The following is a 26608-nucleotide window of genomic DNA, read 5'->3' on the forward strand; positions in this document are numbered from 1 at the left end:
CCTCACCCTAGTCAACTACTCCCAGACATGCTCTGTGGGGCTTGGTATCCTCCAAAGGACTTTCTAACTCCAAGGTTCCAATATTCTGTGACAATACCTGTGATTCATTCAGTTACTCACAGAGCAAACAAACTTCCATTGAACAGCTGCTATAAGCCAGGCACTGTACTAGGTAAAAGGGATACGGGAACGAGTAACTCCTGTGAAGACTGCCTCCTTACTAGGAGTGGCAGTGTATCATTTTATATTGTCTTCTGGAGGAAGGAAACCAGAAAGGACCAACCAGAAAACAAGCTCCAAGATGCCAAATGGCTGCATTTACTGTTTCCAAGGGGCAGTCCGTGAGACTTTGGTCTTTCAGCCGCTTCATGCAAACGGTTCCCCACCCCTGGTCAGTCAGATGCCCTTCTCTGTTGAGAGCATACTAGAGAGGGTGCTGGAGGGCTGGCCAGAGCCAGGGCCCAGTGGACTCTTGAGGATGGGGAAGAATTGGAAGTCTTCCTCCTGGGGAGAGGGAGCTAATGGCTATCTTCAACTGACAACCCCAGACCCTTTGCTCTGGGTTTCTCCTGCTCCCCATGCCATCCATCTCTGTTCCCTTAATTGATAGATTTCGTGGGAATAGTCTGGAATTAGGTGCTAGGATAGTTTAGCAGGGCTAGAGTTCTAGCAGCTGTCGCTGACCCTCGGCCTTCTGAATAACTCTCCTTTAAAACGAACAAAATGTGTCACCACGTCTGTGTATGCGCAACAAGAACATTTTCTCTCCTGACACGTTTCAGAAACAAGGTTTCCCATCCCTCCCTGGAGCCTGTGTTCCTGTGGCTCCCTCTTCTCTCTTCAGAACTCGCAGCATCTCTCCCAGTGGCCAAGTGCCTTGGTCAGCGACGTGGCCGCTGGTGTCTGTGGAAGCAGCGGCTCTAAGGCCCGGGGTGCGTTAGGCCTCCGTCTCCCATGCTCCCCATCTTGTAACCGCGGGGGAAGGGGTGGGGGTGGGCTGGGCGCAGCCCCTAATTCAATGTGTGACGTCTCTGCCTGCCCGCGTGGCCTCCACCCCGGGTGCGGGTGCGCAGCCACAGAGTCGACAGAGACTCAGGTCGGCCCCCGGGGAGCGCTTCTGGAAGCTGAGGCCTCTCCTCCCACGGCGAGGCCGCGGGCGCGCGCCCGGCCCGGCTCCACGCCCAGAGACGCAGGCGCGTGCCCGTGCGGGCGGCGGGGAGCCGAGCCGCCGGGGGGCGAACAGGGGCGGAGGCTGTGGGCTCCTAGGGGCCGTCGGGGCCGCCGCACACCAGCCGGGTAGCCGGCCGCTTCCATCCACAGCAGCCGCGTTTCTCGCGGCCTTGGGTCGAACCCAAAGGACGGGCAGCCTGGGTTTCTATTGCGGGCGGTGTCGGTGCCGCCGGGTCTCACCCCGAGTGCGCTGTGGTCCGAGGGCAAGATGCGAGGCGAGAGGTCGGGTCCTCCAAACGCCGCACCGCCTGCGGCTGGACGTCCGCCTGCGCACCCGTTCCCTCCACCACGTTTACTGCGCGTTAACTAAGTGCCAGGCAGCGCTGGGTGCTGGAGCTACGGAGATTAATTCGGCAATACAAGTAGCTTCCAGGCTTGGGGTGGAGACTCAATAAGAGTATAGCTTCGTGAGCGCCGCGCTAGGGAAAGCCGGCGGGAGGTGCTTCCAAACCCGAGTGGGAGGGGGAGATCAGGGAAGGCTTCCCGGAGGAGGTGACCTTTTGGCTGTGCGCTGCAGAGCGAGGAGGAGTCCTTCAGGGAAAATCGATGGAGATAGACCAGTGCATTCCAGGAGTGTGGCCGCAAGATGCGGTCTCTGTACGCGATTAGTAAAGCAGCGCCATGGACAGCTAAAAGAGGGATTTTTTTTTTTTTTAAAGACTCTGGTATTGGAGCATTTGAGATCTTGCTTCCCAGCGATGATCAGTTTTGGCTCACATAAACTCTTATAAAAATGTTTTTGTTTTAAATATATCTTTATTGATTTCAGAAAGAGGAAGGGAGAGGGAAAGAGAGAGAGAGAGAAACATCAGTGATGAGAGAGTCATTGATCAGCTGCAGCCCGCAACCCGGGCATGTGCCCCGACCGGGAATTGAACCCTGATCGCCTGGATCCTAGGTCGATGCTCAACGGCTGAGCCACGCCCAGCTGGGCTCTTACAAAAACTTTTAAAAAACAAGAATCTGGTACTTTGAAGAAGGTACTGAAGTAGTCATTATGGGAAGAATCAGGACCTCGTTGGACTTCTTTACACTTATTGTCCAGTTTTGTAGTTTTTCTGTTTTAATTACTCTTGGTGGTGGAGAGAAGGCCAGGCCTCACAATCTTTCTGAGTCTGCTGGGCTGTGGCGAGGTGGCAGCCTTCTGAGCGGCTGAAGGCTGAGATCTGGACAATGCTTTAAGACCCACCATCTGTAAAGGGTGTGTGTTGAGGGAGGGAGGGCAGCCCTGCATCTCTGGACTGTTTCCCAGGCCAGCCCCAGCAGCCACCTGTCTGAACCTCAACCTAGAGGAGTTTCTTGCCCCCTTAACCCTACCCCATGTAGGGGCTGCCAGGAGTCTGGTCTGAGCGCTCCAGCTTCTGATCTTGGCCTCTGCACCACCCCACCTCACTGGGGCTGTTGGCTGTTCTGCGGTTTCAGACCCCTCCCTCGCCAGGCAGCTCCCTCCATCCTGGGGCCTGCCTCTGGCCTGGACAGTCTGTCTCTCTTCCGAAGCCCAGCAGCCTCAGCTCTCACTAACAACAGCATTTATTGAACCCTTACTGGGGGAAGGAATATTTAATCTTTAACATGATTCTGACAGATCTATTATAATTTTTTTTACCAGCTTCCTTTTATTCCTCACAAATTCTGAGTCAAGCGTTGTGGTTCTCATTTTGCAGATGGGTAGACTGAATCACAGGTTAAGGCGCATAGTTAAGGTCACACAATAAGGAAGGGACTAAACTAGGATGTAAACTGAAGTCCAAAGTGGCTCTTAAGCCTTAGCTCTTGCATGCTCTGCTGGGTTTTCTGGAGACAAGGTACTGCTCTTCTACCACAGGACTCCCAGGCCTTCACCAGAGGCTGCAAGGCCTTCAAGAGGGCAGGCAGCTGGGCACACAATATGCCCCCACCTCGAAACTCCTCTCTACAGTTGTGATTCATTTCACCCACACAGGCCCAGGGCCCTTCTGGGGCTGGCTACACATCTCTTGGAGTAGTGATCTGTGGCACTGAAGGTGGGCCCAGCTGGCCCAGGGAAGGCTATCTGGGTCACCGTCCAGCATTTGCTGGACCCCGGAGCAGCTGGAGAACAGGATGCCAGGAGAGTGTTGCCAGAGCTGGACCTGCAGATTGCTGCCAAGGGCTTCCGCCAACCAGTCAGAGTATAGGTCATCTCCAAACTTTCCAACTTTGGCAAAGCTCTGGAAGGTGGTCCCTGCCTTTGATTTGAGTGTTACACTGCTGTTCCAGGGTCTGTGGTGAACATGGTGGCCCTTGACCACCTCACCCAGGTCAGATAATTTCTTGATGAAGATCCCTTCCAGTTTGTGGGTGTACACGTTTGGGCAGGTGTAGTCCAGTTGTCTGCCAATCTTTGAGAATTGGTTGAAGAGAAAAGACATACAGAGCAGGGTCTTGCTCATATTTGTGGGTATTAGGAGGCCAGCTGTATGCAGCACGTGGAGGGAACCTGGGAACACTGTGGATCAGCCAGAAGCCCCCTTCTTTATCCAGAAACAGCACACCTTTTGTGTGCCCTCGGCTGCAAGAGCTCTGAGTCCCTAGTTATTAGGCGGCTGGTCATTGTAAAGTAGGAAGGCGAGCTGGCTGGTCTGGTACAGCGGTACAGTGGCACAGTGGCAGCAAGCTGCAGCCTACAGCTCCCTCCAAGCTGTTGATGGACCCCGCGCCCTTGGGCCAGCCCTCTGAGCCCTCATCCAAGTACTTATACCGCAGCCCCGTCTGAGCCCCAGACCCGGGTCTGCTGTGGGCTGGCAGCAGCTTGGAGACGACGAACCAGTCCACAGGCTGCCCCGAGTCCCCATAGCAGGTCAGGGTCCCTGTAGGGACCCATAGCAACACACCCAGGAGCAGGCAGTTCAGCGCGACCAGGGGGCTGGAGTCAAGGATTCTGTGTTGGGACCCTGGGGTGCCGGATCACGAGTTGGGCCAGGCTCAGTCCTTGGTGACTTTCTGACAGATCTAATATTAAATACAGGAACTTTTAAAATATATATATACATACATATCTTTATTGATTTCAGAGAGCAGGGGGAGAGAGAGAGAGAAACATCAACGATGACAGAGGGTCATTGATAGGCTGCCTCCTGCATTTCCCCACCTGAGGATCGAGCTCGCAACCCAGGCCTGTGCCCTGACTGGGAATCGAATCTCGATTTCCTGGATCCTAGGTTGATGCTCAATCTCTGAGCCACACCCGGTCAGGCAATACAGGAACTCTTTTGTCCTAGAGGAGTTAACTAGCTCAGCCCTAAGTGGTAAGTGGCAGACCTGGGATATGAACCCTGCACCCACAAGCCTTGTGGCTCTTGGCTCTCCCTTGGGTCCAGAGCACTGGCTGAAAGCCCTAGATGTGCCTTTGCTAAGCCTCTGCACAGGGCCAAGAAACTCCATTTCTAGGTTCTGCTCAGCCAGCACTGGGGCTGGCTTGGGGAACTTTGCTGAGAAGGCAGGTTGCGGCTGGGGAAGTCACTTACACAAAGAATCTGAGCTGGGGGTCAGCCAGTGGCTTCCCTGCTCTGGAGAGCTGATGGACACTGCCACTCAGGATTACTCAAGGAAAGCCAAGCCCAGTCGGAACTCTGGAAGATGAGGTTGACCAACCCTGCACCCCTCTCCCCTCTGCATCCCTCTGTCCTCAGTGGTCAGCTCTCTTGCGCCCGCCCCAGTAAGCGAGCTAGGCAGCATGTGGCTGTTCCACAGCACCAGATGGGAGACGAATGGACTAGGCTGTCCTCTGCTCAAATCCCTGCTCTCTAGGACACAGGGAGCCCACTGCTCCCAACAGTCAGGTATCTGGAGTGATAGGTAGTTGGAGAAAACCTCATTGGACACAGTTGTGGGGTGAACCCCTGTGACCTATCTCTCCCAACACTAGAGGCAGGCTTGGGCTGGGCTCCTACAATTGTGATTGTCACCGCCCACCTTTCCATCTCTGAAGGGGAAGACCTTGCTTCCTAGTTAAAACAGGTCAGAAAGGTCTGAGACACAGCCTAGCCTCAGGCAGTGGGTGTGGGCCCTCGCAGATCTTCCTAGCTTTGGGGCATGAGGGAAGGTTATCAGTATTTCCTCCAGGGTCACACCCAATGCCTTGGCTTCCCCCTTCACAAGAAAACTGGATAGCAAAGGAACTGCTACTAGGCCATCTGAAAGCTGGACAGACCAGACACTCACTAGGGTTGGGCAGTGTATCAGGAGCCTACCTAGCTCTGTTAAAGCTTGGTGTATCTTCCAAGGTAGGAAGTAAATCAGGCCAATTGGAGGCAGCCCTGGTACTAGACAACTGCCATACCAGAGAGGCTTCTGGGGAACCAGGCTGCTGAAGAGCTGAAAACAGCCACTTTCATTTTGGGGACATGCAGGACTAAGAGAAAGGTGAGAAACAAAGCAAAAGAGAGGCGAGGCTCTCTTGGACTTTCAAAACATGACTTTGAGAGTTGCCACTCAGGATGCAACCCTTGGACTAAATCCAATCCTCTTGTTAAAACAGGGCATAAAATTTATTTACAAATATCTGTACAGTTTGAGTGACAGGTCAGGATTTCACAACAGAAACAAAGAAAACAAAAGCATACTTTTTCAAGGGAAGCTGCAAGCGTAGACTTTCCCTGCACCTGTCAGAAGCAAGACAGACAAACAGACCTATACATCATGAGTTAGGCATATGGACACTGGCCTTTCTGCTTCTTGGAAGGAAGTGAAAAATGAATAAACCAGCCTTAGGTACTGTACCCATCAACACTGAAACCACATTGTGGGGGGTGTGGGGAGGTGGAACAGGGGGCCCCCTGCAACCATTTCTCAGTACAAGAAAACAAGAAATACTGTGAATCACCAAGAAGCCCAGCTGATTCTATAATTTCATGCCTTATGTGTGGTCAGGATCTCAGTTCAGAGGCACTGCCTCAGTTGAGACTGGAGCAAAGTCCTCAGTCTTGATTCCAACCACCAAGAAGGCTACTCAGGTGATGAGCTAACTTTTGGTTTTCTTTGGTTGGCTTTTCTCTCTGCTATTTTGGCACCTCAGAACGAAAGTTTCAGCAGCTGCATGTGGGGAGGTAGTGGTGAAGTGGTTACAGTGTGATAGAGTTTTAATAAAAATTTTATTACACAGCCATAATGTAATTGACACTTCTCCAAATCCAAGTTATATTAAATACAGATCTACATGGTGAATCAGAATGACTCCAGCATATTATATGGGTTCTATAATTTCATGTCTTTTAAAACCAGAAAGAGAAAAAAGTCCAGGTTTGTCATGATAGGAGAGGTCCCAGGAGCCTCTGGGACTCTGCTGGAGTCCAGGCAACATTTAACAGTCTGTGATTCCACATTTACACAATAGTCGATAAAGGGTTCTGGTCAATGGACTATTCAAGTATGTATGATTTTAATGAGTCCATCACCACTCCTTTGCCCAACTGAACTGTGTCACAGCTACCACATAGCTATGTTACAGTCATATTTATCAATTGTACAGTCACAATACTTTTAAAAAAACCATCCATTACTGCTTTTTTTTTAAAATAAAAAAGTGTAAACTAAGTTAAAGCAACGCTGAGGCTCTACTAAACCCAGAAGAGTTAGCAAGTTCATTTTTATGTTTAAATACAACTTAATTCCATGATTTCCCATCACCCCACTTCCTTACAGAAAGGTAGGGAATACAAAGCAGAGCTTCTAGCTAGATTTCCTCTCCCTCTTGTGGGAATCAGCAGCTCTCCACTGTTTCTTTAGCTTAGTTCTAGGTATATATAGTCAGCTGTACTTTGTTCTGAAAAGATTTGTTAAATGCCACTTTTATTTACACTTGGAGCTTTACACCTGAGAATGATTATCAAGCAGTCAGCTTATCTCTTTTCAAACATTTCATAAAGACATACACACTTCTTTGCTGGCTTCACCCTAGCTGCACAATATATATGCTTATCATATATATATGTATACACACACACAAAACTGCACATGCTGTAACATTTGCAACCTAAATCTTTTTGCGTTCGTTTTCTCCACATCATGTTGAATACTTTCTCTTAAAAACAAAATATTATTCTTACTGAAACAGCAGAACAGAATCACTAGAAAGAGACAAGTACGTTGGGTGGGAAAAGATTCACTCTATGTTCAGTCAAGAAGCTGTGGTCTGTACCCATGGGATGAGCAAGACACGTGCACTGCTCTCCCTGGTCCTGGCCATGGCTTCCCTCCCACCTGCCAGGACACAGCCTACAGGGAAGGGGCCAAACTGGGGAGTTTTCTCTGAGGTGGGGAGGTGATGAGGAAGAGGAGGTGGGGAAGGGGAAGTTACACAGCTACAGCAGTCAGGCCTGTTTAGTAAGAAGAATCACATTTAATGAGTTTCTTTCTTGCAGTTTCAGATGCTCAAGTACAGCTGAAAAAAATCTGAAACAGCTATAGACCCATGACAGACTGATACAAAGAGTACTGCATTTTAAAAAAATGATAAAAAAATCCACACACTTAAGACACACACACACACACTCTCTCTCTCTCTCTCTCTCTCTCACTCACTCTCAAATAGAACCCCCTCCCTCCCCACAAATGTACACTTTTTGGAAACTAAATTGGTTTTGAAAACCCCTCTTCCACAGAGATGGGAAGAAGAGAAAGACGAGGAGAGAGGAAGGAGGACTAGAGGTGCCCAGAACCCACTCCATCCACAAGGGCCAGGTTCCAAATGTTCAATGTTTGGGTCCAAGGCAGTCCAGAGAGACTGCCCAGTGCTGCTGCTATCACCACCAGGGGCTCCAGCAAGAACCCCAGCTCCATGGTAATACTGAATGCGTGCAGAGTGGCCAATGAACTGTGCTGGTTTAAAAAAAACAAAACAGTAAGGCAAACACAAATCTAAAGACATGGATAAAGCCAGAGAGAGCCCAGGTCCACACTGGGTGAGGCCTGGAGGGAGGGGTTGATGGGAGATGGTGCAAACAAGGGAGGTCTATACAGCAAATGGTTTATATTACAGATGACTGGCAGTTTAGAGTCTCTTCCCAGTTTCTACTGCTGCTCCAGCCCAAAGAGGGCAAATCAAAGGACGAGGAAAGGCGGGACACTGTGATGGGCATGCAGGGTCAGAAGCAGCAGGCTGGGTGCGCTCAAATAAGCCCCCGTCGTTTTTTGTAGTCTTCCAAGTTCAGAGATCTCCTTGGAGCCCCATCCTTGGCTGGTGGAGCCTTGGAGGTGATGGCCAAAGCCTTTGACTCTATGGGAAAGAAGAGCAAATTGGCAGCTGAGGTACCTACAAAGTCCTTTTAGTCTTGTGCTTCACTCCTTCAGGTAGCCTTCCTGAATGACCTCTCAAAACATGCCTGCAGCCTCGATAAGTACTGATGAGCAGAAACCCCCATTTCTTCCCTAAAACAGGCTGCCTTGCAGGCTGAGAGGGCCATGGAGCTATCCGGTCCTTGGCCATTACCACTCTCCACCCTCACCTACCTGAGCTGGGAACTTGTAAATCAATCTTCACATCGAAATCATGTACTTTGAACAAGTCTTCTGAGAGGTCACTGGCTGACTTAGAATTCAAATCTTTATCCTTTCCCTGACCCTGAAATGTGAAGAGAAAAACTAATTATAAAAGTATAAATGTAAGTGGACTTCAAGCAGTAGTAGCAGTCACTAATGGTAAAAGCTCTTGCTCAAGTTTATTAGATCTTCCTACTAAGGCCCTTTTCTGATTCCTTTTCTCAGAGGACAGGAGGCCCAGACAAAGAGGTTTCTTTTCTGAAGCTTAAAAGCAAAGAGGAGAGGGCAGGCTCATGTCTATGATGTGAGGGTAGAAAAGACAGGCTTAAGACGAGCCACCTTCTGACCCAAGATTTCAGAAATTCCTGGGACCGTTTGGGCTCCACAGGAAAAGACCTGACTTAGGCAGAAAAGTACTTCTGAATGGGCAGTTCCTTTTGGTTTAACATTTTAGTTTTCAAAAAGCTTTCACTTTCATCACTGTCTGATCCTTATATGTCATCTGCTCCTCTTAATTCCCCAGTGAGGTAGGCAGGGTATAGAGTATTATACTCCTTGTACATAGGAGAGAATGCAGACCAGAGGACTAGATGTCAGTTGCCTAAAGCCGCAGTGAAGGCCTTAGTTAAGAAGTGGTATTGGGTTTAGAATTTAAGTCACCTGACCAAAATTCAGTAGCTGTTTACCACATTTTTACATAACTAGGATGGAGAAAGGATGGCTAGTGGGACTCCATGTTCCTCCAGGTGGGAAAATCAAGTCCAAACTAGGCAAGGTTCTTGCTCTGGCGTCCAGGCCAGCAGCCTAGCTCCGCAGGCCACAAGGTAGGGTAGTGCTGCACTTACCTTGCTCATTTCCTTTGGAGCATCTGGTAACACTCCAGAACCATATTTTGCATTCAGCTGGGCCAAGATGGCAGCTTGAACAGCGGGGTCTCTGGACTGAGAGAGAAAATAAGGTATTTTAGAGATTGTTCAACACTCACACAGTCCTACTGCAATTCTTTCCCACCTACCACCACTAATATCACAAGCACCACAGTGGCCCTATCAGCAGCTTAGTGGGATTTTCCTCAAGGCAGCAAAAAGAGGCAATTAAAAGCTTTGAAGCCAAGCCTAGGTGGGTGACCCAGCCCACACATTTCTAATGTCTGTGGCACTGGGTGGTTTAGTCCATAGGTTTCTATAAATCCATGCAAGGTTTTTACCACCTGGACACCCTACAGCAAGATAAAAAAAGGTAGTATCCAGACCCTACAGTTTGAGGCAAGCAAATCCCACTAAGACAACATTATTTTTAACTTCTTTATTAATCTCCTAATGGAATTCATTTTATGTCCCAGAATCTAGGTCCTGACTAAAAATGTCCTCTTTAGGCACTCACATTGGAAACAATGGTAGGTTTGCATTGCCGCCTGGTAAAGGGATCCATCTGTTGGTTTTTCATGTTGTGACTTTCAGCCTGAAGGAGAAAGCATGCATTACAGAACTGTATCTCCTCCCTCACCCCTCATCATAAGCTCACATATAAGTAACAGTCTTTGCAAGGGCTTGAAAAAAGTCAAAGCCAAAGTAGATATGGGGGCAACAACCTAAGGAACAAAACTGGAAATAGATAAAAACAAATACCTGTGGAGTAGAATCTAAGGATGGGGAGGGATAAGACAGGGCAGAAGACTGCTGCTTTTCATTATAAATTAATAAATTGTATGGGTGTATGTATACATACAGAGAGATTACATATGTCCAGTGAACACATTATTTCAATAATTTAAAAAACAAACTCAAGCAAGGTGTAGAGAGGATTTTATATCATTTTACTAACTGAAATTATTTTCAGTGATCCAGAGAAAGTTGTCTTACTTACCACAAGAGCCTTCTCAGACTCCACAATGTTCCATTCCCTGTTCCGCTGGTTGATGTAACTAGGGGGTAAATAAGAGGAATGAGTCAGTGGGCTGTGAGAGGAGGGAGGGAACCACTGAGCTCTGACCTCATAGAGATGTGGAGCCAGCGCAGCACAGCGTGCACAAGGCCATAGGCGCGCCTGATAATTGTGGCAAGGTCTGCAGACCAAGGATAGGAGCCCAATCAAAATAGGCTGTGTAGCCCTACCCGGTTTGGCTCAGTGGCTAGAGTCAGCCTGTGGACTGAAGGGTCCCAGGTTCAATTCTGGCCAAGGGCACGTACCTCGGCTGCAGGCTCGATCCCCAGCCCTGTTTGGGGCATTTGCGGGAGGCAAGCAATCAATGTGCCTCTGTCACATCAATGTCCCTCCCTCCCTCCCTCCCTCCCTCCCTCCCTCCCTCCCTCCCTCCCTCCCTCCCTCCCTCCCTCCCTCCTCCTCCTCCCACTCTCTCTGAAAAAGCAATGGGAAAAAATATCCTCGGGTGAGGGTAAAAGACAACAACAACAATAAAAAACAGGCTCTGTAACACACCTAATAGCAGATATGTTCTTGGTCCGCTGGCGATCCAGAGCCTCTGCCCGCTCCTCCAGCTCATTCAGCTGGTCTTGGATTTGTTTGGCCTTGTCCTGATCCCCCAGGTCCTCAGCCATGGCCTGCACATGGAGAAAACTGTGTGATTTTGGCTACAATCTGTATCGGGTGTCCCCTGAATTCCAGCACAGGCAAGCTATCTCACGTGATGAACAAATGACAGGAGATATGAAAGGATACTTAAACTTTACAAATGCAAGGTATAATTCTTATTATAGTAGTAAAACGTTCCCATATAGCTACCTGGCTCTGGGCCCCTGGTAGCATTAACCTTAGAACCCAGGCTCCATATGGCTCTCTCACTCCAACAAGGCTCACCCATTCCTGATGTGAAGAATGGAAAACCACCTACTGCAACTGGGCTTGGCAAGACATTCATCTGTTCAGACCCAGTGCTGACACTACCCTGGGGTCTATCTGATTATACATGAAACTGAAGTGATTAGAAAGTAAAAAGAAAGGAAAAAGCAAGATCAGTTTATAGAAAGGAAAATCCTGCCACCACATGCTTGACAGGGTGAACAAGTTTGATCTCCACATGTCCTTATAGGACAGGAAAAGGGGTTTGAGAACAAGTCCTTACCTTTTCCTTTAGCAGCTGAGTCTTCTTCATAGCATAGTTGGGTGGAGCTTTCCTGAACCTTTCTTTCTCTTTTACAATCTGTACCAGAGAGGAGACACCAGCAGTGAGGTATTCCTAAACTAGTTTTGTAGAGAGGCTAAGTTAGCCCATTTTGGAGGCAAGCAGCTAGTTAAAAGGGGGCTGCTCTTCCTAAAGCAGTGTCATGCCCCAGAGGGAGAGCGAGTTCATTCCAAGGGATACTATGCTGCTTCCGGGGTCACGGAGATTCTTCTGGGACAGTCTGAAGGAACATGCACCAATAAACAGCAGCAGCCAAAGGCCTGGTATTGTAAGGCTAGCCACTGTCCAAAAGAACAGAGATCAAAGAATTTTACCAAAATGTTTTGGAGAAAAAAAACTCTTGAAGGACCAAGCCTAGCAGAATACAGATCCCTGAACCCTGAATATACTTCTGTAGTCCATGACTTCAAATGAGAATGTTTAGAAAAAATCTTGATAAACTATAAATAGTAAGATAACAATATCAGCATTTCCTCATCCTCAAGGAATAATAGCATAGCTAAAAACATCAAGCTATAGGGAAAGAAAAAAAAAAAAGCCATGCTCTTCTCTAACACTGGTTCTTGATGAACCTCTGGGCTCTGGAGTACCAGTTTTCTTACCTCTTCAATGTCCTGATCGTTGAATTTATAATTAAGAGCTTCCTTAATAGATAATTCCTTCTTATTGATTTCATCTAGAGTGGGCAACTGCATGCCAGCAGAGAACATCTGGACCAAAACATGACAAAAGGTTGTATTAATAAGTGATTTTGGAAAGAGACGCTGTAACTATTTTCAGGAACAGCTAGGTGTTTTCTATTCACTTACCGCTTCTTTCCACTTCATGAATTCGCTTTCAGTGAATTCTTGGTTTGAGACAAACTCTAGGCGGAATACCCGTTGGTCATTGCCATGCCTACATAAAAAAGAGACAGCATCTCCAAGAATAGGTATGTAGACAAGTACCAGCAAAGCAATCCTACCAGACTGTGTACCACCTATCTCTGTGGTTCTCAATCCTGGCTACCCTTTAGCATCATCAAGATTTACAAAACTTCCAGTGCCAAAGCACCATTGTAGATCAACTGAATAAGAATCTCTGGGAGTAGGAACCAGCACTGAAATTAACAAACAAAACCCCCCAGGTTGTTCTAATGGGCAGCCAAGATTAAGGATCAAAGCTATGGACTTAGCCAGTACTTCAAAAGTCCATTTATAATAAAATTTGTCGCAGTCAATTGGCCTCCAAAATATGAAATATTATGCACATATCTGAATGACAAGGAAACTATTCCCTGTAGAGGAAGAACACTGTCTTTCTACTGACCCCTGTGCTGACAAAGTGAAGTAAGTTGGCACCACTCTCCTAGAGACAGCCACTTGCTGCACATCATGGCCACAGCCCTCCCCAACTGGTTCTTTTCAAACAGACCAAGAGACATAATGAGGAGGGCCCATACAGAGCAAATTAGGCCATGGTAGAGCAGGGTCTATTACCCATTATTTGCAGTGGTCCTGGCAAACTGCTCCTGTCCCTTCCCATATGGGGCTTTAGAATCTTCAAGCTCCAAGAAGGCAGGGAGTGTATATGTTGTGTGTGTATATTTTGTTCTCACCTCTATCCTGATGCCCAGAACAGTGGTATGTAGCAGGCATTCAGTAAATACCATGTTACCGAAGAGGAAACTAAGTCCTGACTTGTCAAAGAACAGTTAGTGAAAGAGCTACGACTAAAAAAAAAAAAAAAAAAAAAAAAAAAAAAAAAGCCTCCTGACCATGCTCAGGAACTGCCTGCAGGGCTCTGGGAGGAGGGGGGTCCCCACAACCTGACTTTTTACTTCCTACCACTTTGTATCCCTGATTTCCCCTATGACAGAGATATATCCTACTTTCTCTCTAGGCAACAGGAGAATAAAAGTTTAACTCCAAGTCCCAGAAAAACATCACATGGGAGAGAGTAACAGCTCACACAGGCAGTGCCTGTTTGCAATGGGAGCAGAAGCTATCACACAGAAACACCTTTCCTACCGTAGCTGTAGCCCTTTGTTTGTTCTGGTGCCACCAAGCTGGTAAACCTTGGCGGTTTCCACAACACCCGTGATTTCAGCAACCTAAGTGAAAGGACAGAGACAATATTCAAAAAGAGATGGTTTCAGAGCTCTCCACAACACTCTCTCTTTGGCTCTATCTACCTGAATGCAGATAAGTGACCCTGCACTGAGAGGAGTTCACAGCTTAAAGGTGTTCTGGGCACCTTTCTCAGGTCTAGAACTGATGGCCAAACACCAGGAGCTCTGTGCCCAGAGTAAGCACGTACTAGGAGAGGAGGCAGTTAGCCTGGTGGGGCTCGTGAGAAGCTTCCCCTCCTACCTTACTGGGGGATGTACTTGGAATTTCAGAGGTCAGTTTCATCAACCAAATATGAAGACCATGGAGGTCAGTTTCCATTGTCAAGCTTTCCAGGGTATGGTACATTAAAAGCATACAACCCAGAATAAAAACATAAAGGAAAAAAATCGAACAGCTATGTCCCAGCCATCCAGACTACAGTGCTGGAACCCATAAAATAACCTCTATTAGGTTGGAGGTTTTTTTTTTTTTACAACTACAATATAATTCCCTGTTCTAGAAGTCACTTAGTATATAACATGGAAAACTTTCATTTATAGCAGATCCTCAAATAAAGTTGTTTGATTCCATTGTTTTGTTATAACATTGGTAAGAAAACAAAATTGATTCCTGGCCAGGGCTACCGTCTGTGTGGTTTGCACGTTCTTCCCAGTCTGTGAGGGTTTTCTCTGGGGACTCCGGTTTTTCCCACATCTCAAAGATGTGCAAATGAGGTGTCCTGGAAGGTCTACCTTGTCCCAGTCTGAATGTGTGTGAGTGCATCCTGTGATAGAAGGGATTTGTGTGTCAGGTGTTCCACCTGCACTGTGCCACCCATTACTCTGAACCAGAATAAATGGGTTTAAAAAATCATTATTTTATGTTTCTACCTACCTACCTACCTACCTATCTATGAATCTATCACTTATCTTTACCAACTTCCTGTGTTTTATTTTTTAAATAATTTTTATTATTATCAATTACAGTTGACATATTAGTTCCAGGTGTACAACCCAGTAATTACATATTATAGAAATCTCATGCCCATATGACACCATACACAGTTATTACAGAATTATTGACTATATTCCCTAGGCTGTACTTTTCATCCCCATGACTACTCTGTACCAACCAATTTGTACTTCTTAATCCCCTCACCTTTTTTACCCAACTCCTTCCCATTGGGCAAGCATCAAAATGTTTTCTATATCTATGAGTCTGTTTCTGTTCTAAATGTCTATTTTGTTTTTGTTTGTTTTTTTAGATTCAACTGTTGATAGATATGTACTTATTGTCATTTTATTCATATTTTTTATCTTCTTGTTCATATTTTTTATCTTCTTCAAGACCCTTTAACATTTCATGTAATACTGGTTTGGTGGTGATGAACTCCTTTAGCCTTTTCTTCTCTGGGAAGCTCTTTATCTCCTTCAATTCTAAATGACAGCTTTGCTGGGTAGAGTAACTTTGGTTGTAGTTCTTTGCTTTTATCACTTTGAAATTTCTTGCCAATCAATTCTGGCCTGCAAAGTTTCTGTTGAGATATCAGCTGACAGTCTAATGGGAGCTACCTTGTAGGTAACTAACTGCTTTTCTCTTGCTGCTTTTAAGATTCTTTGTCTTTAACCTTTTGCATTTTAATTATGATGTGTCTTGGTGTGGGCCTTTTTGGGTTCATCTTGTTTAGGATACACTGTGCTTCCTAGTCTCCTATGTCTATTTCCTTGACCAGGTTAGGGAAGTCTTCCATCATTATTTTTTCAAATAGGTTTTCAATTCCGTGCTCTCTCTCTCTCCTTCCAGCAACCCCATGATGCAAATGTTGGTATGCTTGTAGTTGTCCCAGACTCCTTAAACTATCCTCATTTTTTGGGATTCTTTTTTCTTTTTGCTGTTCTGATTGGGTGTTTTCTGCTTTTCTTCCAAATCACCGATTTGATCCTCTGCTTATTCTATTTGACTGCTGATTCCCTGTAATGTATTCTTCGTTTGAGTTATGTATGCTTCATTTCTGTCTGGTCCTATTTTATGTTTTCTACCTATATTTTTATCTCTTTGTCAAAGTTCTCACTAAGTTCATCTACTCTTCCCTAAGTTCATTAAGCATCCTTATAATCAGTGTTTTTGAACTCTGCATCTGGTAGATTGCTTGTCTCCATTTTATATTAGTTCTTTTTCTGAATTTTTTGTTCTGTTTTTTCATTTGAGACAAGTTTCCTTGTCTTCTCATTTTGGCAGCCTCCCTGTGTTTGTTTCTATGTATTAGGTAGAGCTGCTGTATCTTCCAATCTTGGTAGAATGGCCTTATGTAGTAGGTGTTCTGTAGGGCCCAGTTGTGTAGCCTCCCTGGTCACCCAAGCTGGGCACTCCAGGCACACCCCCCATGTTGGCTGTGTGCACCCTCCTGTTATAGTTGAGCCCTGAATGCACATCAATGGAAGTGATATACCCCTAGGCCAATTGGCTCCAAGAACTGGCTGTGACCATAGCAGTGGGACTCTGATGCCCAACGAATTCACCACTTGAGTGTAGCTCATGGAGGTGGACGGGTGGTGCTCTGGTGTGGTCTTAAGCTGTCCACAGGTTGTGCTGGCTTCGGGACCTCCTAGGAGGTGCAGGCCAAGATCAGCTGCTGCCTGTGCCCTGCCCGAGGCTACCAGTATGAGCTATAGAGCAATCTGCAGATGGCTCCTACTTGTGCTGGGCTTGAGGGTGCCCAAGAGAGGCCAAGCTGCGAAATGAGGCCAGCAGCCACTAATGCCAGGCCCGGGGCCACTCAGCAAGAGGTATGATGCTGCCTGTTTGAGATTTTAGGAAATAATTCAGCATGAGCCAAGACAGGCCATTCCTATGGAAAAGCTGTTGGAAACAGCTTGGGTGGGCCAGCAGGTTGGTGGGGCAGGGTCTCAGGGAATCACCAGGGAGGGGCAAAAAGTGACAGCTAGGTTGATGGAGCCTCAGCTTTGGCACCTGCCTGCTACTCTGTGGGGGAAGGGCTCAGAATAGGATCAGTGGCCTCTGCCAGCACTTCTGTCTGGGAAAAAGCTGCCCCTCCACTCTTGTCCCGATGCCAGACACTTCAGTTCCCCCCTGTATGTCCCTGGTGACTTTTGAGCTGTTGCCCCAGCACTGGCACTGGAACTCAAGAGAGAGTGAATCTGAGTAAGTGTGTGTACAGGCCCTTTAAGAGGAACTGCCTGGGACTCCAGCAGCCCTCCTTCTCTCTCAGTCACAATCCCTGTTTTTGTTTTAATCCTCACCCAAGGATATTTTTTCAATTGCTTTTCAGAAAGAGTAGAAGGGGGAGGGGGGGAGAGAAAGAGAGAGAGAGAAAGAGAGAGAGAGAGAGAGAGAGAGAGAGAGAGAGAGAGAGAGAGAGAAACATCAATGTGAGAAAGAGACATTGTCTGGTTGCCTCCTGCACTACCCTGACTGGGGCTGAGCCTGCAACTGAGGTACGTGCCCTTAAGTGAACCTGGGACCCTTCAGTCTGCAGGCCCACACTCTCACCACTGATCGAAATCAGCTAGGGCAATACCCGATGGTTTTTACAGCCAGAAGTTATGAGGACTTCTCTTTCCAGCACTAGTACCCTGGGCTGGGGGGCCTGGTGTGGGGTTAGGACCCCTCGCTCCTTAGGGGGATTTCCACAGCCAAGATGTACTTCCCGACATAGGTGTGTGACCAGCACTTTCTGAATCTCTGCCCCTCCTACCAGTCTTGATGTGGCTTCTTTAATCCTTGGTAGAAGAACTTCCATTAAGCTAGATTTTAGGTGGTTCTGAATGACAGTTGTTCTGTACTTTAGTTTGCATTTATCTATGCCACCATCTTGACTGGAAGCCTCTTAGTTGTTTTTATTAGTCTATCTTAAATGTATGTACAACTCACACTTATTTCAATGCTTAATATTAGAAGTGTTTTGGGTCTCTATTTAGACGTTTGGTGATGTTTTTGTGACTAGAAATATGTCACAGAAACTTAACTCTTGTTTATATCAATTAACCTATGGTAAAACTGGTTTTGTTGTATTTTGTTTCACCTAAAGTTACAGTTTTTAAGAACCTATCAACGATGTTTAGTGAGGACTTACTGTATTTCTTTTTTTAAAATATATTTTTATTGATTTCAGAGAGAGGAAGGGAGAGGGAGAGAGCGATAGAAACATCAATGATGAGTCACTGATTGGCTGCCTCCTGCATGGCCCCTGCTGGGGATCGAGCCCACAACCAGGGCGTGTGCCCTGAACAGGAATCGAACCAGTATCTCCTGGATCATAGGTTGATGCTCAATTGCTCAGCCACGCTGGCTAGGATACTGTATTTATTTTTCAAAGGACAAAACTTCCAGATTATGTAACAATGAATACTTCATAAATGTCTCCCTTCTTGCTTTTACATGGAAGGAAGGTATATAAATTATTCTAAATCCAAACATACCACACCCTTCGGCTCTAAGTATTCTTCCTGGCAGCAGGTCACGCATGATCCTGGTTACCTCAGTTTGTCACTGTTCTACAGGCATCTCAATTGGAGTCTATGTTCCCATCAAACGGGACTAGAAAGTGACAGATTTATGCAGTAGCTCTTACTCCCAATAGAGTCATTATATTTAAAACATGGATAATTGTCCAAGGAAAGAAATACCAACCCGGTAAACTGGTTTGCTGTTGTGGTTTCCAATGCCAATCCGTACAAAACATCCTGTGACAGTTTTAGCGAAGAATGGCATATGACACCAACGTTCTAGCTTATGCCGTGATAATCGAACCCGATTCAATTCTTCAGGTAAGGAAACTGGTTGTGATTTTGGAGGGATCTCTTCTTTCCTGTGAGGAACAAAGGCACTGGGAAAAGTGTTCATCATAAAAACTAATCACAATAAATAACTAATACCAACTTCTGAAAACTCAACACAATCAAAGTACATGTGATTAAGGCAGTAGGAGGAATAAATGAACCAACAGGAAAGAGTGGAAATAGAATCCTGTTCCTAACCAGTAGCATGAACCATGTTGATAAGGCTGCTATCCCAGAGTAAGAAAACAAATGGAAGCACTTGGCCAATGTGAGGGTGACATGAAGTCAGATTCTATCTACTGGGCCCAAATGAAATGTCCAGGGCTTCAGGCCAAGAGCCAAAGGCAGGAACATATATTTGGGCTAAAGTACTAGGCAACTCAGCACAGCAATTCAGGGTACTGAACCAAAGAGTATTCACAGCCCAAACGGAGATTTTAGAAACTACACTAAGCTTCTCCTCAAAGAACCCACCTATCCTAAGTACCAGACCAAATGTACACAAGCTTACTCTTCTTCTTCATCTGAGGACGATGTTCGGGATGAGCGGTCTGACTTTTCACTGGACTTGTCATCCTCTTCCTCCTCCTCATCGTCAGAGTACACCTCACTGGTTTTTAATGGCTGTTTTTTGGCAAGGAGCTCAGCTAAAAAGAAAGGAGAATTGTTTACCTAGGTTCTCTCAGTAAGAAATTGAAAACATTCTTCACCTTTGAAAAAGAACGCATGGAAAATGACTTGACAGCTCCATCTGCTCTGGACTGGACTGTTATTACTTGGGTTACATAAAGAAGTGAGTTAAGCCAGAGAATTAAAATCATTTAGGCACCAAATGTCAAGCGTCAGTAGACAAAGAAAGGGCTGAGATATTGTTCCTAAGTGGGCAGAAAGGGTCACCAATTATATTGACAGTTGTCTTTTATTGGACTCAAGACACTTGACAATAGGAAAGATGGAAAAAAATTTTATGTCTTCAGAGAATCTTTGAGTAAAACTTTATATGATAACTCTCAACTACTCAATGTTGTTGTTGTAGATGAAAAGCAGCTACAGACAATGATGAGACAAATGGGCATCATTGTAGTCAAATAAAATATTATTTACAAAAAGGTAGTTTATCAACTGCTGCTTGATGTAAAATCTAAAGAGTGATTTCTAGGATATACAGTTAAGTGAAAAAGCAAGGTAGAGAAAAGTGTATATAGTGTGCTACTATTAATCTAAGACAGGAGGTGAATCTGTGTCCTTTTGTTTAGGGGGAAAAAAGGGAAAAGATATAAAAAAAATTTTAAGTGGTTACCTATTATGAAAAGAAGGCAAGGGGTGAAACAGAAAGGTGTGGTGCTAATCTTCTTTGACTATACCTTGTTTAGTAGATTTGACTTTGGAACCCTGTATCTTATGTAATCATAAAACAAAATAATAAAAAATCATCTCTATATATCACAAGCAAAATGAAGCAAAGTATTCATTTGATGGCACCACCACACAAAAAGAAACTGTAACAAGTGACTTTAAAATATAGCCACTCAAAAGATAGACATATACACCAATAGAATAGAAAGCCCAGAAATAAACCCTTACATATATGGTCAAGTGATTTTCGACAAGGGTGTTAGAATCATTCAATGGGGGAAAAAATAATCTTTTTAATATATATATATTTAATATGTTTAATATTAAATATATACTTAGTATTATATAATACACATATTTAATATATATATATAATATATAGGTGTATATATACATACACACACACATACATACACACACACACACATACACATATACATACATGGTGCTAGGAAAATTAGCCCATATGTAAAAACCCCCAACAAACAAACAAGAAGAAGTTGGACTCTTACCTTACACTATATACAAAAATTAACTCAAACTGGATCATTGACTGAAATATAAGAACTAAAACTATAAAAATCTTAAAAGAAAACATAGGGGAAAAGCTTCATGACACTGGATAACAATTTCTTGGATATGACAATAAACGCATAGGCAATGGAGAAACAAGATGGTGGTATAGGTAACAGCTGCACCTGCCACCTCCCACAACCACATCAAAATTACAACTAAAATAGAGAACAACCACCACTCAGAAACTCCTGAAATCTAGCTGAAGAGAAGCCCTACAACCAAGGAACTGAAGAAGCATCCAGACCGGTAGGAGGGCTGGAGACTTGGGCAGATTGGAGCTGAATCACAGAGATGCAGCCACGAGTCCACACCCAGTGCCGTGGTTTAAACCCGGGAAGGATATCTCCGCGGTAGAGGTTTCCAAGAGGAGTGAGGGGTCCCAGTCCCACATTGGGCCCCAGCCCAGGGTTTTAGGGCCGGGAAGAGAAATCCCCACAACTTTGGGCTGTGAAAACCAGTGGGGACTGTTGCTGAGGGGCACAGAGGCTGTAGGAGCCCCAGGCAGCTCCTCTTAAAGCGCCTGCACCTGGACTCAGATGCGCTCCCTCTGAGCCCCCAAGTTGTGCAGCAGCTTGAAAGGAACCTGGGACATTGGGGAGGAACTAACTTGCCTGAAATTGGGGTGAGAGGTGGAAGGGCAGCTTTCTCCCAGACAGAAGAGCTGGCAGAGGCGATTGCTCCTTTGCCGAGTCCTCCCCACACACAGCCCGCAGGAAGGTGCCATATTTGAATTGCTAGCACCTGACTCACACTTTTGGCCCCGCCCAAGTGATTCCTGAAGACCCCGCCCTTCCCTACCTGCAAGCTCATCCAAGCCAATTCCAGTGGCTTTTCTATGCAAGTGGCCTCTCCAGCCTTATGCTTAGGGCTTTCCTAAAATCTCTCAAACAAGCAGCAGCGTGCCCCATACGGCATGATAAGTGGTCCCAGGCCTGCACTGGTTCATAGCTTGGCCTCTCCTGGACACCTCCAAGTCCAGCACAAGTAGCAGCCATCTACGGTTTGCTGTGTAGCTCATGCTGGGTGGCCCTGGGTAAGGCACTGGCAGAGGCTGACTTTGTACCTCCCAGGAGGCCACAGAGACAGTGCACCTGGTGGTAAGACTCAACCATGCTGGATTACAACCCTACCACATCCACAAGTGACACACTCAAGGGGCGCACTTGATGAACACCAAAGCTCCACTGAAGTAAATCCTGCTCCATAGGGGTGTCTCCAGCACAGTAGCTCTTTGACTGTAGTGGCAGCTGGCCCTCACAGCTGATTGGCTGGGGGGGGTCAACTCCTCCCAGTGACACCAACAGCAACCAAGGCTCAACCATAACAGGACAGTGCACACAACCCACACAGGGGGGTACCTAGATGGCCCAGCTAAGGTGACTGGGGAGGCTGAACCACTGGACCCTACAGGACATTACTACACAAAGCCACTCTACAAATTCCAGGAGACATAGCAGCTCTACTTAATGCATAGAAATAAACACCTGGAAGCAGCCAAAATGCTGAGGCAAAGAAACATGTCACAAAGAAAAGGACTGAAGAAATCTCCAGAAAAGGAACTAAATGAAATAGAACCAAGCAAGCTACTAGATACAGAGTTCAGAATTATGGTTATAAGGATGCTCAAGGATGTTAGTAAGACTATTATGAAAACAAGTGAGAACAATGACCTAATAAAGTACCTATCAGAAAGGAAGGCTACAGGAACTGAAATGAAGAATAATTTACAAGGAATCAACAGGAGAGTAGAAGACACTGAGAATCAAATCAGCAATTTGGAACATGAGAAAACAAAAAACACCCAACCAGAGGAGCAAAAAGAAGAAATAATCCAGAAATATCAAGATGGTGTAAGGAGCCTCTGGGAAAACTTCAAGCGGCCCAATATTTGTATTATTGGGATGCCAGAAAGAGAGGAAAGAGAGCAAGAAACTGAAAATCTACTTGAAAAAATAATTACAGAAAAATTCCCCTACCTGGGGAAAGAAACAGACTTACAAATCCAGGAAGCAGAGTCTCCCACACCAAGACACATTATAATTAAAATGTCAAAGGTTACAGACAAAGAGAGAATCTTAAAAGCAGCAAGAGAAAAGCAGTTAGTTACCTACAAAGGAGCACCCATAGACTGTCAGCTGATTTCTCAAAAGAAACTCTGTAGGCCAGAAGGGAGTGGCAAGAAATACTCAGTGATGAAAAACAAGGACCTACCACCAAGATTACTCTACCTAGCAAAGCTATCATTTAGAACTGAAGGTCAGATAAAGAGCTTCTCAGACAAGGAAAAGCTAAAGGAGTTTATCACCACCAGACCAGTACGACAAGAAATGTTGAAGAGTCTTCTTTAAGAAGAAGCTAATGAACAAAAGAATCTGACAAACTAAAAAGACCCAAAGACACTGACGCATGCAATAGACGATCATATTTCACAGGGAAGAGGGAAGGGGGGTGGAGGGTGGGAAGAGATTAACCAAAGGAGTTATATACATACATGTGTAACACAGGGACACAGACAATAACGGGGTGAAGGCCTGTGGAGGAAGTGGGAGCGAGGTGGAGGAGGTCAATCGGGCAGGAAAAATGGGACACCTGTAATACTTTCAACAATAAAGATTAAAAAAAAAAAGCACAGGCAACAAAAGAAAAATATTAAGTTATACTGTACTTCATCAAAATGAAAAGCTTCTATGAATCAAATAACAATTTCAGAGTGAAAAGAACAAATGGCCCTGGTCAATGTGGTTCAGTGGTTGGAGCGTTGGCCCACATACTGAAGGGTCGCAGGTTAGATTCCTGGCAAGAACATCTACCTGGGTTGCAGATTGGGGCATACGTGGGAGGCAACTGACAGATGTGTCTCTTACATAGATGTTTCTCTCTCTCTCTCATCTCTCTCCCTCCCCCCTTCCATTCTCTCTAAAAATTAATGGAAAAAATATCCTTGGGTGAGGATTAACCAAAAACAAAAGCAAAAACAAGAGACCAAATGGGAAAAAAGTCACATATCTGATAAAGGATTAACAGTCAAAAAAAAATAAAACACTGCTTCAACTTAACAACAAAAAAGGTGATTAAAAAATGAGCAAAAGGCCCAGCTGGGTGTGGCTCAGTGGCTGAGCATCAACCTAGGACCAAGGAGATCATGGTTCGATTCCCAGTCAGGGCACATGCCCAGGTTGTGAGCTTGATCCTCAGTTGGGGGTGTGTACGAGGCAGCCGATCATGACGACTCTCTCACCATCGATGCTTCTCTCTCTCCCCTCCCTCCTTGAAATCAAAAAAGATATATTAAAAAAAAGGGTCTACCCAACAACTTATACACAAATGTACACAGAATTATTTATAATAATAAAAAAAGTAGAAACAATTGAAATGTCCATCAAGAGGTCAATGCATAAATAAAACATGTTTATCCATACAATGGAATATTATTCAGACGTAAAGAGGAAGAAGTATTGATATATGCTACAACATGGATGAACCCAGGAAACATTATGCTAGGTGAAAAAAGCCAGACACAAAAGACCATATATTGTGTGATTACATTTCTATGACATGTCCAAAATAGGCAAATGTATAGAGTTAAAAAGTAGATTAATGCTTGCCCAGGGCTAGGGGATGATAGGTCTGGGAGGTGGTAGCTAAGGGATATGGGGTTTCTTTTTAGGATAATAAAATATCCTAAAATATCCTAAAATCCAATTTACTGCACAGCTCTGTGAATATACTAAAGCCATTGCCTTAATTATATAGCTCATAATGTTGTTATTAAAAAAACAAGCAAAAAAATCTTGGCATCCTGATTTTGAAACGGACTTATCAGTGTGAGGTTCCTGATAAAATTTTATCCTTTAAAAAAAAAAATTCTGGGACAAGATGGCAACTAGATAAATGTGGTATTTGGCATCCTACCACAACCACATCAAAATTACAACTAAACTACAAACAACCATCATTCAGAATCACCTAAAATCTAGCTGAAGAGAAGTCCTAAAACTAAGACTATAAAGAAGCAGCTATGTGGAGACTGGTAGGAGGGGCAGAGACTGGCAATGGGCTAGTCCCATACCCACATGTGGAGGTTAAAAATCAGGAGGCATATCTCAGCTGCAAAAGTCCCCTCTGAGGAGCGAGGGGTCCCAGCACCATAACAGGCCCACCAGCCCAGGGTTCCAGTAACGGTAAAAGAAATCCCCATATCTTCTGCCTGTGAAAACCAGTGGGGATTGGAGTTGAGTGAGATAAAGGGCTGCTGAAGTCCCAGGCATTCCTCTTAAAGGGCCTACACCGACTTACTCGAACTCACTCACTTTGAGCTCCAGTGATGCGGGCCCCACAGCAGCTGAAAAGGTGACACGAACATATTGGGAATAATTGAATTGTCTGGCTTTGGGGACAGAGTTGGAGGGACAGCTTTCTCCCAGGTGTTCCTTTGCTGAGCCCTCCCCACACAGAGCCAGCAGGCTAGCACAATATCTGAGTCTCTGACTGTTTAACACTGTCCGCCCCACCCTAGTGGTCTCCTGAGACCCTGCCCCACCCAACTTACTGGCCCGCACAAGCCATTTCCAGTGGCTTTCCCATACAAATGGCCTTTTTGGATCATGCTGAATAATTTCCTAAAATTTCTCAAAGGTCTACAAACCTCAAACAAGCGGCGTCTGGCCTTGGCATGCCCTGTACCTCTTGCTAAGTGACCCCAGGACTGGTACACTAGCAGCAGCCGGCCTCAATTTGCAGCTTGGCCTCTCCTGGGCACCTCTAAGTCCAGCACAAACAGCAACCATCTGCAGATAGCTCTGTAGCTTATGCTGGGTGGCCCCAGGTAGGGCACAGGTGACAGTTGATCTTGGCCTGCACCTCTGGGAGGTCCCAGAGCTAGCACAACGTGTAGACAGTTTCAGACCACTCCAGAACACCACCTACCGACCTTCACCAACAACATACTCAAGGGGCAAACTAATCAGGCACCAGAACCCCACGGAAGTGAGTCCTGCTCCATGGGGTGAGCCCCTACACAGCAGCTCCTCTGCTGTGGTCACTGCCAATTGGCCTAGGGGTATGTCCCTCCCACTGATGTATTAACAGCATTCAAGGCTCAACTATAACAGGAGGGTACACATACCCTAGGAGGGGGCTGAAGGGGAGGTACAGAGGTACACCTGGAGTGCCCAGCTTGGGTGACCAGGGAGGCTACACAACTGGGTCCCACAAAACACCTACTACATAAGGCCACTCTACTAAGACTAGGAGTTACAGCAGCTCTACCTAATACACAGAAACAAACACAGGGAGGCTGCCAAAATGAGAAGACAAGGAAACTTGCCCCAAATGAATGAAGAGAACAAAAAATCCAGAAAAAGAACTAATATAAAATGGAGGCAAGCCATTTACCAGATGCAGAGTTCTAAACACTGATTATAAGGATGCTTAATCAACTTAGGGGAAGAGTAATGAACTTAGTGAGAACTTCAACAAAGAGATAAAAATGTAGATAGAATACATAAGATAGGACCAGTCAGAAATGAAGCATACATAACTGAAATGAAGAATACATTACAGGGAATCAATAGTAGATAAAAGCAAAGGATCAAATCAGTGATTTGGAAGATAAGGAAGCAGAAAACGCCCAATCAGAACAGTAAAAAGAAAAAAGAATCCAAAAAAATTAGGATAATTTAAGGAGTCTCTGGGACAACTTCAAGCACACCAACATTTGCATCATGGGGTTGCTGGAAGGAGAGAGAGAGCAAGGAATTGAAAACCTATTTGAGAAAATTATGATGGAAAACTTCCCTAACCTGGAAAAGCACAGAGAATCCCAAACAAGATGAACCCAAGAGGCCCACATCAAGACACATAATTAAAATGCCAAAGATTAAAGACAGAATCTTAAAAGCAGCAAAAGCAAAGCAGAT

General features: G+C 45.5%; 1 protein-coding gene and 1 pseudogene across 1 annotated transcript in view; both read right to left on the reverse strand.

Annotated features, from left to right (window-relative positions):
- Positions 1–2811: 2811 nt before the first annotated feature.
- On the reverse strand, positions 2812–5585 carry LOC107542963 (deoxyribonuclease-2-alpha pseudogene; annotated as a pseudogene).
- Positions 5586–6322: 737 nt separating this feature from the next.
- RTF1 (RTF1 homolog, Paf1/RNA polymerase II complex component) overlaps positions 6323–26608 on the reverse strand; it is a 61610-nt gene continuing 41324 nt past the window's right edge. The window contains exons 7-18 of the mRNA XM_016220410.2: positions 19270–19405; positions 18610–18787; positions 13879–13961; positions 12679–12766; positions 12472–12579; positions 11810–11887; positions 11167–11288; positions 10594–10651; positions 10111–10188; positions 9573–9668; positions 8698–8809; positions 6323–8464 (exon numbers count right to left, since the gene is read on the reverse strand). Coding sequence (XP_016075896.1) covers positions 8358–8464; positions 8698–8809; positions 9573–9668; positions 10111–10188; positions 10594–10651; positions 11167–11288; positions 11810–11887; positions 12472–12579; positions 12679–12766; positions 13879–13961; positions 18610–18787; positions 19270–19405 — 1244 coding nt within the window. The 3' untranslated portion in view covers positions 6323–8357. The remainder of the gene's footprint in view (positions 8465–8697; positions 8810–9572; positions 9669–10110; positions 10189–10593; positions 10652–11166; positions 11289–11809; positions 11888–12471; positions 12580–12678; positions 12767–13878; positions 13962–18609; positions 18788–19269; positions 19406–26608) is intronic.

Source organism: Miniopterus natalensis, chromosome 1 (genome assembly GCF_054644295.1).
Source record: "Miniopterus natalensis isolate mMinNat1 chromosome 1, mMinNat1.hap1, whole genome shotgun sequence".
NCBI classification, from domain to species: domain Eukaryota; kingdom Metazoa; phylum Chordata; class Mammalia; order Chiroptera; family Miniopteridae; genus Miniopterus; species Miniopterus natalensis.